The following is an 18,531-nucleotide window of genomic DNA, read 5'->3' as shown; positions in this document are numbered from 1 at the left end:
AGTGATGCCCATAAGGAAGAGAGTTTATGGATGTCAACTTCCTTATCCTGAGGAACACAATATATACACTCCGAAACATTGTTCCTCATTATAGAGATGTGTCGATTGTACCACTCTGTGACCTACCTAAATTTCTCTTTTTTGATGATATTGTTAACTTACCTAAATTTTAGAAACATCACACAGTCCCTCCTGGATTCCACGACAATTCTTTTAGAATTGCATGGCAAATTTAAGTAAATTTTTCATCACATTTTTCAAAATTCTGCAAAAACTTCTGCAGTTAAAAACTTGAAAAAAACCCAACAAAATAATGAAATTTCAATCTTCCAAAAGATCGATTTTGTGAACATAATTGCAGTGTCAAATTCAAATAATATCATAGTAAGGTGCTTAAGAAAAGATTACCTTTCAAACAAAAAGTAAATTCCGCAGCAGAAAAATGACAAATTCTGCAGGTATTCTGCATGAAAATGCGTTTTCCACGGACAAGACGTTTTCCTGCATCAAAAGGTAATTTCCGCGATGTATTCTGCAACCGCACAATCCAGGAAGGACAGGTCACAGAATTCCTGACAACCTTTTCAGTGGGTGGAGATACATATAGGATTCTATGAGAGCTTTTTACAGACAAGTTTAATTTCCTAGCCATTTCGTCATCAAAGTCTTGTATCCACTACATTTCTCTATAAAGAATGAGAGAGTGAGTGAGGCACTGTCCTTTGTTTAAGGTCCGTTCTTCACATGGCAGTGCGATTTATCAAATATTAGATTTCTAATCCATTATCAACCATAAACATACAATTTAGTGAAATATCACACATCTAACACATCTCAAACAATGTTAGTTTAAATATATATTTATCCCTGACATAAATCAACCATATTCCCAATAAATAACCCATGGCACATACAGTGCTACCAAGATAAATTCCAGACAACTGATTCCAGTTTGGTTCATTTCATGATGTTTACTGTTAGTGATTGACAAAACCTATTGGTACACTGGGAGGGACTTATCTCACTGTACAAATTTTGTTTCTACGACATAGGGGAGAATTTAAGCGGACTGGCACGCAACTTTGGTATTAGGATAGGGTGGGACCTCAAGGACAACCTGTTCCGTGGTTAGTCATGCGATGTCTTGTTTAATGATGCTAACAGTAAACCTCCATGGTGACACAACATTAAATGTCAGGGCTCAATCTAAGAGATGTTAACCTACTTGCACCAGGTGCAACCTAAGATAAAAAACCTAGTTGCACCAGCCAGATTCAAGTTGCACTGCTTTTATTGCAATATGTAATGCAAGAAATATGCTATTAAATTATTTAGATGTTTTATTCAGAGTTTACACACTCAAAAATTGAGTTGCACCTGGTGCAAGTTCAACTAATAACTAGGTTGCACTTTGTAATATTGGGTTGCACCAGTGCAAGTAACAAAGCACTAAATAGAGCCCTGAATGTTCATATCACTCTCTGACTTATAATGGTTTGAGTAAACTTTAGCATATACAGATTGTTTTGTACATCAACGTGGAGAGCTTTTGCAGGGTTCCAGTCAAACAAATACAAAATCAGACACTTGCACCCAACTCTGAAGATCTACAGAGTTCGGGATCATGTACCTGAATATTCATATTGGACACTATCAGCCCCACTTTGTAGGGTGTTCAGTCTGGTGATACATAACATAAAGTGATCTGTTGTTAGTATTTCAGTCTGCTATGTACCAGGCATATGCATGAGTTTCAGTATTGCAACTTTCAACAAATGATAAAACTATAAACAAACACCCTCTATATGTCTAGGGCTCATATTTCAGCGTACTTCCTCTAACCCCACTAAAACCCTAAAAGTCTTTCCAATGGAAACGATGACTTAATGTCTTTCCCATTTCTTTCAATGTCTTCCCATGTTTCATAGGTCGGTAAAATGTCATGAGGTCAAGGTCATGTAATGTCAAGGTCAGGTGAATGTGAGGTCACAAGAGTGAGTGAATTTAGTTTTATGCCACTCAGCAATATTCCAGCTATATGACGGCGGTCTGTAAATAATCGGATCTGGACCAGACAATCCAGTGATCAACAACATGAGCATCGACCTGGGCAATTGGGAACCAATGACATGTGTCGACCAAGTCAGCGGGCCTGACTATAAGGTCACAAGAAACACGGGAACGGATCATGGGGTAATTGTAGGCTGACAGAAATGTGTGCCCTGGAAATATAGAGGGTGATAAACGTATAACTATCCTTAAATATTTATATCATATTCATAATCTGACTAGAAAACACACCACATGCAGTAACATTATTCAATCCAAATAAATACACAACTCTGTATAAACATGATAAATGCAAACAACAAGTAAAAAGGTATATCATATGGATACAAATTATGGCAGCTCAATTCAACAAAGAATGTATTTAGATAAAAACCCATTCTGGTTACCATGGTAACCAGTGTAACTGTAAAATAACATCTCATTTTGCTAACTAGATTGAATATCTTCTCAAAACAGAGTCATAGCCCATTAACTAAATATTCCCAAACAAAACATGCCTCATATGAGACAATAGTTCAAAAGCAGTTTGTATAGATTTAGGTTTCTAAGCTGTCTGGCTTTGCATATATAAGCTGGACATGCATATTGACAGTAACCATGGCAACATTATCCATGGTAAATGTCATGCATATCGCTTATGTTATCATTAAATATCTCAGAAAAAGACCAGTTTGATAAGAATACAAGCATGGTTATCAAATGCCCAATTTCAAAAAGACTAAATAGATATTCATGCAAGACATCTTAAAAAGACTGAAAATTATGCCAAATAAATAATGTTCATAGAAAGTTGATAATATTAACAAGTAATATAATAAATTCATGTAATAGTTTTCAACAAATTGTCGCCTGCATTAACCTAAAATAACTTACTACCAGGGTTGTAACCATGGTGATGACACTTGTGATTTGATCACGATACGTATCTTGACAGAAACGTGATATGATACATATCTTACAGTATGGCAGCGATACGACACAAGACACCCGAAATTTGACATGTTGGGGAAGCTCTTCCATCATCGAAGGAATTTAACTGAATTAAATACAAATTACTGGTAATTTGATAAACAATGGCATGTGATATCTTCCACATAGAAATTGAAATCTATAGTATAATGTTCATTTAATTGTCACCTTAAATATACTTTTCGTATCCTATGTGACAACATATCACGATACACCAAATGTGAGGTGTTTTGTCACTGTCCTAGTTCTTCAACATTGTAGTGAAACAAGGCTAAATTATTTTCTGATTTTTTACAAAAAACTACAGAGAAGGTAAGGTAAAGAACCATAAACTTTTCCCCTTCCCTGAACAATGGCTATTTGCTTGACCAAAATCTACATTCTTCTGAGATGTGAAATATATAAAGCATTTCTGAAAAAATTTGAAAGACAGAATATATTGGAAAAAATCAATAATGTTCATATTGTTTGGCATAAAGTAAACCAAAATAATAGCAATATATATTAATAACAAAGTCTCACAGCTGCAGCATATTTGAGAAACAATCTGTTGGTTTCTGCACCAATTTATGTTCATGGCAGTTTAAGTTTTGTACACCTCATCGATGAGGAGGTCAATCTGATCACGGGTCATGAACTTCTGATGTATCTTGACGTGTACTCGCATGTTGTCTGCCCTTGTGCCAGTACGACCACAGACCTTGCACACAAAATGCTTGTTGGGGCAATGCACTGTGCGGACATGCTTGGTGAGGTCGCCTCGCTTGAAGAACGAGCTGCCACAGGTATCACAGACGTGGGGCTTCGATGTTGTGTGGACTCGCTTGTGCGACGTGCAGTGTGTGAGTGAGCCGAACATCTTGTTGCAGATGGTGCATCTGTAGACAGGCTTGGTTGTATTGTCATTGTGACTCAGTTCATGCTGCTGAAGCGAGAGCATGGTCGGGAAGGCATCCATGCAGACGTCACACGAATGTTGAAGTCCGTGACAGGTGAGGAGATGGTATTTCAGACTCCTCCATGACCGGAATGACCGGACACAGTGCTGGCAAAGGAAGGGGAGGGGTTTGTTGGGAGTTCCAGACGTTGATCCACCTTCGTCATGGTCTGCTCCACATTCGGACATACCTTGAGAATCCTCATCCGTGATGACTACTGATGTTGACTGACCCATATGCTGCCTCCGATGATGATTTGCTAAGAGACCTGGATCGAGGAAGACCTCCCCACAAAGTTCACAGCTATAGCTGCTCATTCCTGCGCTGATGTCAGGCATCTTGGGACTAGACTGGGATACGGGACTGGCATGGGACTCGAGATGCTGCTCCAGCAACGCCATGGTGGAGAAGCTACGGTCACACTGGTAGCACTTGATCTCCCCCGTGGACTCAGCAGTGGCTACCAGCTGACTCTGCTGTAAGAGAGCAGTGGGACTTCGGGGACCGTGATCGAAACAAGGTGAAAGAGAAGGCTCTCAAGGGGAAGGGTAGCTTGGGAACAGATGAGACAAACACGTTCGTAGCTCTGGCGATGGGCATCCACGTGCATCAGGAACACTTCCCGGCCTTGGCAGAACACCTGACAGAGCGGGCAAGCTGTGACAAACATCTCAGGGAGAGTGTGTTGGTCGTCTAGCGGGGACATAAGGGGTGGTTTAGCTCCACTCCATACCTCCCCAGGTTCAATGGCAGTGAGATCCTTACTGTTGGAACAAGACTTGGAGGAGTCTGTGGTCTCCTTCTTCACTGTGACTTCCTCATCATCTTCTATCACAATCAGATCAGGTTCTGAAAGTAGTTAGATTGGACATTACTGAAGCAGGAACATGAACAGGATTAACTCAGCATGTGCAGGGCTCGATTTAAGATAGGGCAACCAACTTGCACCAGGTGCAACCTAAGATAAAATCCTAGTTGCTCTAGCCATATTCCAGTTGCACTGCTGTTATTGCAATATGTAATGAAAGAAATGTGCTATTTAATTATTTAAAGTTTAGAAGAAAATTGAGCTGACATAATTATGCTTATAATGTTAGATTAATTGCTGATATATTTCTCAAAAATTGACTTGCACCTGGTGCAAGTTAGACTAATAACTAGGTTGTAATTTTGGGTTACACCAGTGCAAGTAACAAAGCACTAAATCGAGCCCTGACGTGGGTGTGAGGGTCAACACTGTGGTCAGGATTGCTGCATATGTTCAGTAATATGCTTGTACCAGTCAGGAATAATGATGACTTTATAGTGCTGACCTACTGATATACCATGCCGCAGTTCACGAACAATATCCCGCTTAGTGAGTGAGTTTAGTTTTATGCTGCACATCCTTTTTATTTATCAATCTTGTTTTAACAAAATACAAATCCTGACATCAACGTATATAAATGAAATTTGAGAAAATGTTCTCAACCGGGTTCAGTTTTCCCCATACAAAGCACATTTAAATATATAAATTGCTCTGTTGAAAATTTATCAGGGAGGAATAACCACTTGACTATCAGTGATTAATTTCAAGTAGAAGTTTGCGATTAACGTTTGTTTGAATGTTGCTTGCTGCACTCAGCAATATTCCAGCTACATGGCCGCGGTTTGTAAATAATCAAGTCTGGACCAGACAATCCAGTGATCAACAGCATAAGCATTGATCTGCGCAATTAGGATTCATGTTTCAACCAAGTCAGCGAGCCTGACCACCCGATCCCGTCAGTTGCCTCTTACAACAAGCATGGGTTACTGAAGTCCAATTCTAACCATGTATCTTCATGGGTTTTTTTTACGCAAGGATAATAAAAAACAAATTATGGTCTTTATAAGTAGATGCTCTATCCACAAGACAACAGGCAGCCAAATGCCATGTTAATATACAATAATAAAATATGTCTCAACTTAAGAAAATACAAACTTAAAAATCCAAATTAAACAAAGCAAAATATTTTTCACAACACGCTTGTCAAGGGTTTTAGTAGACTCAAGCATAACCAAGACGTGAACTAAATAAAACATGTTCAACATTACTTTTCCATTTCTATCTACCTTCTAAATCAAGATTAAGTAAGCCTTATGCAGGAGTCTATTGGGTGGCATGTGAAGTAGTTTTAGCCAGTATTTAAATTCAATAATGCACTTCAGCAATGGGTATCATGCACATTCCCCTAAAGCCATTACATTTGGAGTGTTTATGTCTCTACCAAGATAATGATTACACAGACCCTTTCTACCACCTCTATTCTTTGATGTCCCCATATTTTCAATTTTAATTTTTAAATCAAACTTTTAGGTCCTGACATTTTAATCAAACAATTCGTGAACACTGCATACAAAACTAATTTCAAACCTTCATCGCTGTCTTCAGTTTCCTGGTCACGCCTATGTTTGTCTGCCATTCTCTCCAGCTCCACATCTTCGCTACATCTTTCAGACATCTCCGGCTGTTGATGTCTATCTCCAGCACCAGAATTTCTATCGCTCTTCAACTGCGAATCTAATGACTCAGTTGTCTTCACGCTATCTGACAATGACATCTGCATGGCATATCGATTTTTTACATCTTGAGTTCGAGGAAGGGAAGGGGAATATCCTTCTTTGGGCTCACTGGAAGCTGTTCTGACAATATTCCGTAAAACATCGGAACAAGATGTAGACTGTTTTTCAACTTTGTCCAAAACAGACAGCCATGACGGTGTGGTTTCTTTTCCTAAACTAAGTCCCGGTGATAAAGGTGACTGTTCTCGAGATCGAGATTCTTTTTCCACACTGGCCGAGTTCTTGCTTTTACTTAAATCATGAGCAATTTCAGAAATGTTTCTCCTATTCAAAATTTCTTTCAAAGTTCGATGAGAATCACATGGATGAGTATCACAGTCATGCTCTGAAATGTCCTTTCCTGTACAAGAGTATTTTATTTCCTGTTTCTCGTCGGGTTCAATTTTCACTTTGGCTTTGGCAACTTCGCTGCTGGACACAGGAGCAGGGGACGAGGGTTGAGAGTGACCCGCGACCACGGACAGATGATGGTGGTCCTTTCTGTCACTGTCGATTTCTTGTGCTCGTTGGGCAATTTCATACAACTTAATGTTAAATGAATCTGTTTTGTTGATGGTTAATGACAGTGTCCCTTCTAGGGCAACAGAATGGATTCGCCCATCTGGAGAGTTTTCGTACAGCTCGATGACTCCGTCAAGGAAAGCTCGCCTCAGAATCTTCTCCATTACACTACGGCTGAAATCAAACCTCGCCATCATGCCTAAAATACAGACAGAAAAGACAAAATAAAACATTCATCAATATGAATACAGTATGCTATTTGAAATTTTACAGTATGGATACCTGCAATGAGCGACAAGTTTTAATTGATTACAACATCACAGTCTGTTTTTCCATAAAATCAATAGTTGATGAAACATCAATAATAATATGGTTAAAGACAAAATTTGAAAAAGGGATCTTGGTCATGATCAGGTGTAATGCTGGTCTTACAAGTGAGTGAGTGAGTGAGTTTAGTTTTACGCCACACTCAGCAATATTCCAGCTATATGACGGCGGTCTGTAAATAATCGAGTCTGGACCTGACAATCCAGTGATCAATAGCATGAGCATTGATCTGTGCAACTGGGGACATGTGCCAACCAAGTCACGTGAGCCTGATCCCGTTGGTCGCCTTTACGACAAGCATGGGTTGCTGAAGATCAATTCTAACCAGGACCTTCACGGGTACTGGTCTCACAAGACTTGCAATACATGAACACTTGGGCAGCAATGAATACATTATCAGGCGATTACGATATGGATCATGATTATGAGGTAATGAATGTATTGTTCATAAGTGCATAAATGTTCATAAATGTTCATAAATGTCGAGCCAGCGGACATATTATTTATCATATTCAATGAAACAATAAAAATATATAATTTACATGACCTGATCAAGTTGACAGTGTCCCAGCTTACCACACACAGCCTAACGGTTTGGTTGATAGACCCCTATGGCGCATTGGCAAAGTGACATCAGTTCTGCCACTGCATGGCCACAATTACTGTCACTCAATATATCTATTGTTCCGGACTCCTACCCACCATGTTTATAATGCTACAAATATAGCTTCACCCAAGTGTATCACTAAAAATAGGGCTCCAAAGCTCCAAATAAGCCTATTAATGACCCATGTTTGACTTGTTATAATTAGTATTTGCACATAAACTTGAAAATGATATTTGTAATAAATTGCAATTATCTATTTTATCAATTTTGCTGAAAAAGATCCTGTTACTAGCGAAAAAGACGTGCATCAGGAATCTCAAAGACCAAAATCTACTTCACAATTACAAATTTGGTTTATTCTACCTACCTGTGATGACAACAGCCACAGAAAACCACCAAATTCTAAGTAATTTGTAACAAGAAACACCAAAATATTTTGGTGGTGGCCATCTTGGGATTTATTTAAATCAAACTAAAGTTATCTCCTCAGTAATTACAAAAACAAAGACAACAATTCAAAACTGATTCGACATGTCTCCGAAACAAACCAGTTCGTCTGCTAAACCCTCGGCTAGAAATGTGTGAGGAAATCCCAGGCCTGATCAATATTTTTGGTAAGTTTGTATATTTGATCAGACACACTATCACTAAACTACATATATGTGCTAACGCCCGGACGATTAATCGAGAATGATGACATGAAGAAAAATTAAAGAAAGATCAACTTTACTGCATCGCGAGACATTCGCCAATCAGCAGACTGTCACATTTTTTGCAATTTTTGCTGAAAAAGATTCTGTTACTAGCGAAAAAGACGTGCATCAGGAATCTCAAAGACCAAAATCTACTTCACAATTACAAATTTGGTTTATTCTACCTACCTGTGATGACAACAGTCACAGAAAACCACCAAATTCTAAGTAATTTGTAACAAGAAACACCAAAATATTTTGATGGTGGCCATCTTGGGATTTATTTTAATCATTTCCCGGACTTATCTCCCTTGGTATGAGATGGCCTGCCGCTAAAAATACTTTTATACGGAATATCACTACGCATACATTTTTTCTGGATTTAACAAATTGCGAGAATTAATTTAAATTATTAAATGGATCTATGTTACATATCGTAGTTACAAAACATGTGTAGACAATATCTAGAACGGGTTATGGAAGCTAAAGTTCTATAAGACATGATGATGAAGCGGCCATATAATCACTCACACATGTCCAACACAGACAGATCGACACATTCTGTTACGTGTGTTAGCCACATGGTACAACAGTAATGTTACGTGGCAAAATCTATACAGGGCAGGTCTCACGTTTCCACGGTTATATCTATACAAGATAGCCTTCTCCCACTTTCATTCACCCCACTTTAATACCATCATGACAATGTTTCCGTTGACTCGTCAGTTACGCTCTATCGGCTTAGCAAGGTCTTATGGACTATCTGATCAAACTAATTAAAAATCGATTTCCACCATGAAATAAATGCACCATATGCGTTTATAGCAACTGCAATCAGTTAAGCGTACCAACCAATCCATCCAAAGCATATAAAATATTCGTTCCAGTTTAATTACCTCCTTTTACGTAACTATACCCAGAATGCACTTTAGACATTGTACTTATAAGTTACGGTTGTTCAAAAGGATGCCAATCCCTTCATCACTGACATGTTGGATAAGACATATAAATAGGATGCTAAAAACATCATGGAATATCCATACTCAGGGATATGTGCTTTTATTCCGTAGCCCTTCCCCTGGATATACAGTTTCTCTGACTGGCCTTCCGTCATGTGTTATGCCTATGAACACTTTACAGTAATTAACCAAGGCTGTCTGCCCGTTGTGATCGTGCAGCCCATTTGGTCATGGCTGAAGGCGGCATTTGTTGCCATACCGCAATGGCAACCAAAATAATTATACACCACTGAGAGCATTATGTAGAAGTTACACTAAGACACTAGGAGATATGTGAATGATAAAAAGACGACGAAGTCTAGATTACAGTACAGTTGTAGAAAAAGATGGACTTTACGTGGGTGTCACATGTGAGTAGTCGGTGTATTTGGGGGCCTTAAAAAACAAATAAACTTTGGTTTTTTTTACTCTTTTAACTACTACATATGAAAGATTTGTGGTTAGACTTATGCGGAACACCAAATTCATTCTTTAAAAACTTGTGGTTAATTAATACCGAGCGATTAAAAGTTGCCAAAAAGTCGCCTGTTTCACTCTTGCCCGCCAACGAAACCACAGACAGGTTACGTAACTCTGTCGCCAGAGCACTGCAGTGACGTCATATGAGGAACGATTTTCAGTTAGTTGTATAGAAAGTGTGTAGCACGCTCGTCATTTTGATGATTTCTCGACATCAACGACAACATGCCGAATCGTTGCTTTGTCGTCAATTGCTCCTAGAGGTCGGGCGATGGTGTCACCATGCACAGATTTCCACAGGACCCGCAGTATTCTGTATGTTTTCGGCGTAGTCAGTGAAAACGTCATGGACAGTCTTTCCGCGTTATATGTAGTCGGTGAAAACGTCACGAACAGTCTTTCCGCGTTATATGTAGTCGGTGAAAACGTCACGAACAGTCTTTCTGCATTATATGTAGTCAGAGAAAACGTCACAAACAGTCTTTCTGCATTATATGTAGTCGGTGAAAACGTCATGAACAGTCTTTCTGCATTATATGTAGTCGGTGAAAACGTCATGAACAGTCTTTCTGCATTATATGTAGTCGGTGAAAACGTCATGAACAGTCTTTCTGCATTATATATATGTACTCGGTAAAAACGTGTAAAAACCGAGGGGTGACAAACGGCTGGTGGAACAGCATTAGCAGCCATTCAGGTGCAGCTCGGCATAGCCAGGTGAGATGACCCCAGCGTGTCAGGCGATGTTCCATCAGCCGTTTGTCACCCCACAGTGTGAAGCGTGAAAATAGCACAATATTTCATGATAGTTTCTTGAAAAGCTCTTTCCGTGATCGATCAAAAAACGTCAGATTTCAGATCCTGTTGGGTACAGAGGTTTCGGGACCACGTGTCATATTTATGTTCTGTGCACTTATCCCAATTTCGAGTAATTTAATCATTTGTCGTTCTCATTTGAACCCAAACGGACTATATGTCGTCAGTGAAAACGTCAGTATCTGTGCACGTGCATATCGGGTGGACATTAGGTTAACGTGTATTCTGAACGGAACTTTGTTTTGATTTGATGACGTGCATTCCAAATATCATCCAGTTCCTATGATAGTGAGCACACGCTCCGCTCCAATGAGTTCATGTACTCTCTATGTCCTTCATTCGCGCACATGTTAAACGTTTTTTTTGTTTTCCTTCCTGCAAGACTTAACCATTACTAATTTACCAAAGTTACATTTGGGAATACACTTTCTCAGTAAAGTATTCATTCTAGAGCTTTTGTTACGCCGGGGCCCATGAGAGATTCAAACCCACACTCTCACAGTCAGGAACGTAATCGCCAGCACACTAAAGTCAGCGATCTAACCCACTCAGCCAGCGCAGTTTAACCGTAACAAATCTGTTTTCAGGCAAAAGTATTCAAGAATTGGTGGCGAGGTTTTACAATTTTCATTTCAAAACCTGAGATTAAACGTAGATTTTAACCTTTTACGTTAAATCGTTAGACAAACTTTTCACTAACGTAATGTTTTTAAAGGCGTTTTCCGCTTAACAGTAAATCCCATCGTGGCCCTCACTAAGTGTTATCCTCGGAAGGTTAGATACACATCTGTACACATCTGTGTAAAACATAAGAACTGATATTTGTATCTCCTTTGTGTTTAAACATAACTCGACAATTTCTGTTTACCGACTAAAGCAAGACAGTATGCGTTACCAGCATCATTCATTGCACGTTACCGACATCCAGACTTTGAGTTACCGACATCCTTGCGCGATTTTAAAAATGCTTATTCTTCAACACATTGACATTAATAAGTAAATTCAGTGCATTGAATGTATTTCCACCATCAAAGTTTATCAGTGTGCTAAATAATGTTGATTGTATACACGTTGAAGGCTGCTAATTCGAGGGGGATAATCAATCGCCAAGCGATCTTACCTGCCGCCATGTTGGGATGCTGGTAACGCGTGCGTCACCTTAGGTGCAGTGACATGGGTACAATGCGTGAAACCCATTTCTGCTGTCCCGTATTGTTGCTGGAATGTTGCTATAAGCTGCCCCAAACTCCTACCACTCACTCCTTTACCGCAACTATTGAACACTGTCACGTGGCGTGGATATGCTCATGCTGAAACCACTAGTTTACCTGCGATTTATTTATAGCTTGACTACTTATCTCTGACACTGTGTGAACTACCATTATAACTCACTGCAATTTACTGAACTGCCGGGTATGGAATCCTAGAAGAGACATTGTCGCATTGTCGCGTTGTCGCCCTTTGGTTGAGAAACAAAATATCATTCAAAACGAGAAAATGCGACATTGCAACAAATGCCCAAAATGTCGCATTGTCGCATTTTGGTTAATTTGCCAGTTTTGTTTGTTTTCGTAAGGGCGACAACGCGACCATGTCCCAGACCATGTAACAGAAGGTATACACCCATTATTGATGGTGGCTTAAAGTGAGGTGAGGTTAAATTGGGTTTAACGTCGTGCTGGAGAATATTTCGCTCATATGACGACGTGCATGCGTGTGTATGTGAATGTGCGGCTGCTTGTACTAGCCCAGACTGAAGCTGGTTTTATAGTGCTAGCCCACTGAGATACCATGCCGCAGTGAAGCATGAATACCCCACTCAGACACATTATACTGACTCCGAGCCGACCAGTCCTTGTTGTACCCATTAATGCCGAACGCCAGGCAGGGACCAACAAGTACCATATTTTGACGTCTTTTTGGTATGACGCGGTCGGGGATCGAACCCGCGACCTTCCGCTCTCCGGGCGGACGCTCTAACCACTACACCACGTAGGCGGTGGGTGGCTTAAAGTGAAGCAAACAAGTATTCGATTAGGATGTATTTTATGTATTATAGCTGTATTGGACCCTCAAAGCGATCGTAGCGCTACGACAGTCGTAAGTCCATATTAGGTATTGGAGTTACGATCACCTTAGCGCTACGATCGCTTTGTGGAACGAAGCACAGAACCTTACGTATGCAGCGTTTTGGGAACTGTTTTCAGCCTAGTAAGGTTTTGAAACATTTGTATTTGTCCGTCAAACCAGTTTTTAAGTGTATACTTATTTTGCCCGGTAGTTCACATATGATTTCGTATTTATCAAGTAATCAGACTTTTATTTGAAGTAATAAACGTTCTAGTTGTCAAGAACAGCTTATTAACTTCCAGCACAATCTACACACGTGGTCCGGTGTACAGGAATAGATTCTCCAGTAGATCACAAGGCTGGGGGATGGAGTTGCCACTTAATGTTATCTAACGATCTCCGAGACAAGCGTAACTTGCCTTTGTTCCAATTATAAACTAAAAGTGTCGATATTGAGTTAGGAAACTCCTTGAAACAGGATCACAGGGCGCAAATGACAAACGTGGGGTTATATAGCGAGTTAAGGGTTATGTTCTGACGTGGGAAGATGCTTGTGAGTCCAGAGCTCTTTTCATTAAAACATTATTAACAGGCAGAATTAGCTTTAGGACTGAAATAGAATGAAGTATATGTGAAGGAGCGAACGTCTATGTTTGTTTGTTGTTGAAGGCTGCACTCAGTCGTATTCCTGCTAAGTGAGGCAATCTCAGTCAGTGATACATACAAACCTATATTTTAAAATTTCCAAATGTTTTGGAGTTTAATACACCACTCTCATCACAAGAGCCTGCTATCGATATGAACACAGCTAAGTATACTAAGTCTGTTTCATGCCAAAACCTGTTGCAACTAAAATACTACAACTTTGATCACATGCATTCTAGTTTTACAAAGGCACGAAGCAATTTTTTTATCGAATAAATCACTGACTCTTTGTCCAAACTTATATGGAAAGAAATAAACAATGAATCATTTCTAACATCTTGATTAATCCACAGAAATGAAAAACCAGTGGTAAACAATAAATTTCTCACTTCAGAAACCTAATTACAATTACATTATCCTGCCATCAAGTGATTTTAACATTCTGTAACGTTGGTGAAGACATTGAACGTAATTCATTCTTAATAATTTGATCTAATGTTTAACAACTGTTTTGTTTGATGCAAATTTACCATTTTTAAAAATTGTTTAAAAGAACAATGCATGAACGTTTTCAATATAATTCTTACTTACCTAAATTTAAGCACCATCGAAAGAATCATGGGAACAATTTTGCAATCATAGATGTCACAAGCTGACTTAGGTAATAATTGGCTATTTCTTTTAAAGGTTGAAATACTGGAAACAAGACTTTGCTAATTTGATTTGTAAGGACATGCTTTTGACTAGTACCGGAGAAAATGTGATGCTTAAATATTTGTAATATATAACAGCTTTCAGTTCTGCGTTACCAATTTTCCATTTTTGTTGTACTATGATATCCCTTACGAAAAACAACAACATTACGTTTATCCATATTTACCTTAAACCTCCAAGTTAAACAAAAGTTGTCAAGAATATTCAATTGTCTCTGAAAAATACGGTAACCGGGCAAAATCCCCCCCAAATGTGCATCGTAGGACAAAATCCCCCCGGACAAAATCCCCCCCCTCCACCCCCAAAGAAAAACCGTCAAGAGTTTATGATATCCATTTATTTGTTTGTTAATATGCTGAACATCATTGAAAATGCACCAGTCTAAAATTGTCCATATTTTCATCAAGATGGATTTCAGCATGACAATGATCAATGAATATAACTAACATGAAGTCGAGGGGCATGTCCAGTTGAAAAAATGCTTTAGAAACAAATTCCTGTCCACAGTATGACTCTTTTCCCCAAAATGCATCAACATGCAGCCACGCCATGAAAAACGAGCGAATTTCATTCTGAAATCATACTGACTGTGACATTAAAAGCAGGTGTATGAGAACCGATTCTCATTGCTTCACTAACGATTGTGAAACGAGGACAGAGATGCCGAGGTTAACACCTCACGAAAGAGAACGTGCACTAGGTATGATTCAGGTTGGCACCAGCAGCAGGGATATTGCTCGACAACTTGGACTTGGCCACTCCACCATCGTTAGGCTTCATAGAGGACATCAGTAGACAGGCAGCACCCGTGAACTTCAATGACCTTGGCAACAACGTGTTACGACGCTCCATCAGGATCGCCATATTGGCCTTGTCCATATCAGTGATTGAGCACTGCCGACTGCCAGGACTGCTGCACTAGTTCAAGGTTGGTTGACGTGGGGGTCATCAGCGCTGACTCCATGCGACGCCGTCTACACGCTACAGGGCCCCATGCTCGACTTCCTTACGTTGGACCAATTCTAACAGACAGACACCGTAATTAGCGTATACAATGTGCTAGCAGGCATTTTCAGTAAAGGTTAGAACAATGGCATGGTGTGGTAGTCACTGACGAGTCACGTCTTCATCTACGTAATACTGACGGCCGATAACGTGTTTGGCGTAGACGTGGTGAACGTTATGCTGATAAGTGTGTGCTTCAGACAGACCTATGGGTGGTGGGAGTGTCATGGTCTGGGGTGGAATAAATTACAATCACAGGACTGCCTTCATGTCTGTCAAGGGAGAGTTAATGCCCTTCATTACGGTGAGCAGATTCTTCAGAATCACATCGTATCTGTCTTCAATACCACCAAGATGTCCATACTTTTCAACAGGACAACGCACGGTCACACACAACAAGACTTTCCATGCAGTATCTGGCCCAGCAACACATCCAGGTTATTCATTTGCCAGCACAGTCGCCAGATGTATCCCCCATGGAGCACTTTTGGGACGAAATTGGTCAAAGTTTTTCGCGGCGACAACAAATGCGAAACATCCGGGAACTTGAGGCTGCACCACTGCAGAAGTGGAATGCCATCCTCAAGAACTCTATTCGGACGCTTATTGACTCAATGAGGAGACGTTGAACTGCATGTGTCAATGCAAATGGCGGTCACACGCGATATTGACTTTTCGATTTGACCCCACGTGTGTTTGATCCTTTCTGACTGTGGAACATTCCAATGAATGAGCGTCTTTTCTGTGTTGTTGTTTTTGTCAGTCATCCATCTGTTATTATCCACTCAAAAAATATCAATTCCTTACACGTGCTTTTCATAATCTGAACTTTTATAAGTGGTGCGTTTTGTCCGGGGTATTTTGTCCGGGGGTATTTTGTCCTGGATTCGAAAAATACACACACACACACAAAAGAGAAAATGTTACAATGTCATCAGCAAGATCCTCAATTTCCTGAGTCACAAAAATGCAGTGTTACAACCTTCATACATATCAAGCATAAGCTGATTGATGGAAAATGTAAATAGTATTGGGCTTAACATACACCCCCGTCTTAAACCATTATCGGTCTAGAAACTTGACGTCTTACACCCCTTCGTTCTAACACCGTCTTTGATAGATAATATCCGAGATAATCCGACTTAGAATTGGTCTTCAGCATCCCATGTTTGTACATAAGAGACTAACGGGATCGGGCGATCAGGCTGGCTGACCTCGTTGACACATGTCACCTTATCCCAATTACGTAGATCGATGCTCCAGACTCGATTATTTACAGACCGACGCCATATAGGTGGGATATTGCTGAGTGTGGCGTTAAACAAACAAAACAGTTTGTCTCGCCACGATCGTCAATGTCTGTGGATACAATTTTCTATTTTATAATTACATTTGTTTTCATGAAACCTTAAACGTTCTCAGTGCCTTGTGTTACAGAGTTTTATCGACTGGTCTTTGACGTGGTCCCAAAGGTACTGTTTTCATGTACGGATCATGTCGAACATAGTTTGCTCTTTAAAACGCCATGTAACGGCCGGAAAATTAGCACAACATTTTAGAAACCTGATTCTGTCTTTTGTCACGTGTGCTGGTCATTTCGCTGAGGCTCAAACAAACCCTGAAGCTGTATGTGGGCGATGGACGAAGAGGGACTGTAGCTCACCCTCAGTAACGCTGTTTGAGGTGATCGGTTTACGATGTTGTAACTGGCTTTGATGTTCATTTCAGCAGCCACAGTCGCCTTTGAGAGGATGAGGCACTATTCTGCAACTCACAAGACCGTGGGAGGGTCCCTGATTCCAGAAGCGACGGTTCCAGGACCGTGTTTTTTAATTACCTTCTCAGATATTTATGCTGGTTGGTTGGTTGGTTTTTGGTTGGTTGTTGTTTAACGCCGCACCCAGCAAAAATATTTCAGCTATATGGCAGCGGTCGGTAAATAATCGAGTCTGGACCAGACATTCCAGTGATCAACAGCATGAGCATCGATCTACGCAATTGGGAACCGATGACGTGTCAACCAAGTAAGCGAGCCTGACCACCCGATCGCGTTAGTCGCCTCTTGCGACAAGCATGGGTAACTGAAGACCAGTTCTAACCCGGATCTTCACGGGTCTGATATTTATGTAAACAAATAACTAACCAATGATTACTACGACTAGATGCAGTATATTTTAGTCGAAACGCGTACTGATGTCTCTTTCCAGAGCGGAGTTGGTCAAAGCCATGGTCGTCAGTAAGCACGTTTGCCTGTTTATGACGAATAGTGCACGTAAACCCATTATGACAGTTAAAGGTGAGGTGAGGTGAAATTGGGTTTAACGTCGTGCTTGAGAATATTTCGCTCATATGACGACGTGCATGCGTGTGTATGTGTATGTGTGGCTGCTTGTACTAGCCCAGACTTAAGCTGGTTTTATAGTGCTAGCCCACTGAGATACCATGCCTCAGTGAAGCATGAATACCCCACTCAGGCACATTATACTGACTCCGAGCCCATTAATGGCGAGCGCCAGGCAGGGACCAACAAGTACCAACAACGTCTTTTGGTATGACGCGATCGGGGATTGAACCCGCGACCTTCCGCTCTCCGGGCGGACGCTCTAACCACTACCAAGTCAAAACATTGATTACACAACAGTCTCGTTTCCTGCTGACTGGGGTCCGTCCTATTGCTTACCTTAGTACATTAACCAGTCCAGAATTTTGAGACCACTTCATTCAACTGGATACATAAATATTAATCATTATTATTTGATACATCTAAGCACTTGTATATTACAACACTACGCTCCTTCTAATCCTTGCAAACACGTCATGCAGCGTGCTCTGTCGTACAGCGTGCTCTGACAAACGGAAATCTCAAAACGAGGCTCTGCCGCTAGAAAAGTTTGGCGGTCTGGTACGGTCTTGATATTTTATCAATCACATTGTGCGTTACGAAACTACACTGAATAAGAACACATGACAGGTGTAACCAGTGAGCCAGATGAATTGTGAATCATTTTACGACCTCATCAAACAGGGGTAGTCTGTCACGTCTTAGTTAAGGTCATGCTGCCAAAACCTCTCAATAAAATATAGAAATAATGTTA

The 18,531-nt window shown here is 40.3% G+C and overlaps 2 protein-coding genes across 2 annotated transcripts; both read right to left on the bottom strand.

Annotated features, from left to right (window-relative positions):
• Positions 1-3,231: 3,231 nt before the first annotated feature.
• On the bottom strand, positions 3,232-8,475 carry LOC124261116. The gene is made up of 3 exons (XM_046695437.1): positions 8,384-8,475; positions 6,373-7,281; positions 3,232-4,826 (listed from the first exon to the last, which is right to left on the bottom strand). Exons 2-3 carry the CDS (start codon positions 7,277-7,279, stop codon positions 4,438-4,440), a joined length of 1,296 nt encoding a protein of 431 aa, XP_046551393.1. The 5' UTR covers positions 7,280-7,281; positions 8,384-8,475; the 3' UTR covers positions 3,232-4,437.
• LOC124261140 (zinc finger protein 595-like) lies at positions 3,623-4,378 on the bottom strand. Its single transcript, XM_046695466.1, has one exon. It carries the CDS (start codon positions 4,376-4,378, stop codon positions 3,623-3,625), a length of 756 nt encoding a protein of 251 aa, XP_046551422.1.
• Positions 8,476-18,531: the final 10,056 nt, after the last annotated feature.

This window comes from Haliotis rubra, unplaced genomic scaffold, assembly GCF_003918875.1.
Source record: "Haliotis rubra isolate DU_JTF1 unplaced genomic scaffold, ASM391887v1 Scf79, whole genome shotgun sequence".
NCBI lineage: Eukaryota > Metazoa > Mollusca > Gastropoda > Lepetellida > Haliotidae > Haliotis > Haliotis rubra.
This window is presented reverse-complemented; position numbering and strand designations above follow the sequence as displayed.

What these genes read in the sequence shown, in the direction of transcription:
- LOC124261140 (XM_046695466.1), bottom strand. Translation starts at nt 4,378, where the DNA reads ATGGCGTTGCTGGAGCAGCATCTCGAGTCCCATGCCAGTCCCGTATCC.
- LOC124261116 (XM_046695437.1), bottom strand. Translation starts at nt 7,279, where the DNA reads ATGATGGCGAGGTTTGATTTCAGCCGTAGTGTAATGGAGAAGATTCTG. An exon ending in AACTGAAGACAGCGATGAAG is followed by an intron (nt 4,827 to 6,372) that starts GTTTGAAATTAG and finishes AACTACTTTCAG; the next exon opens with AACCTGATCTGATTGTGATA.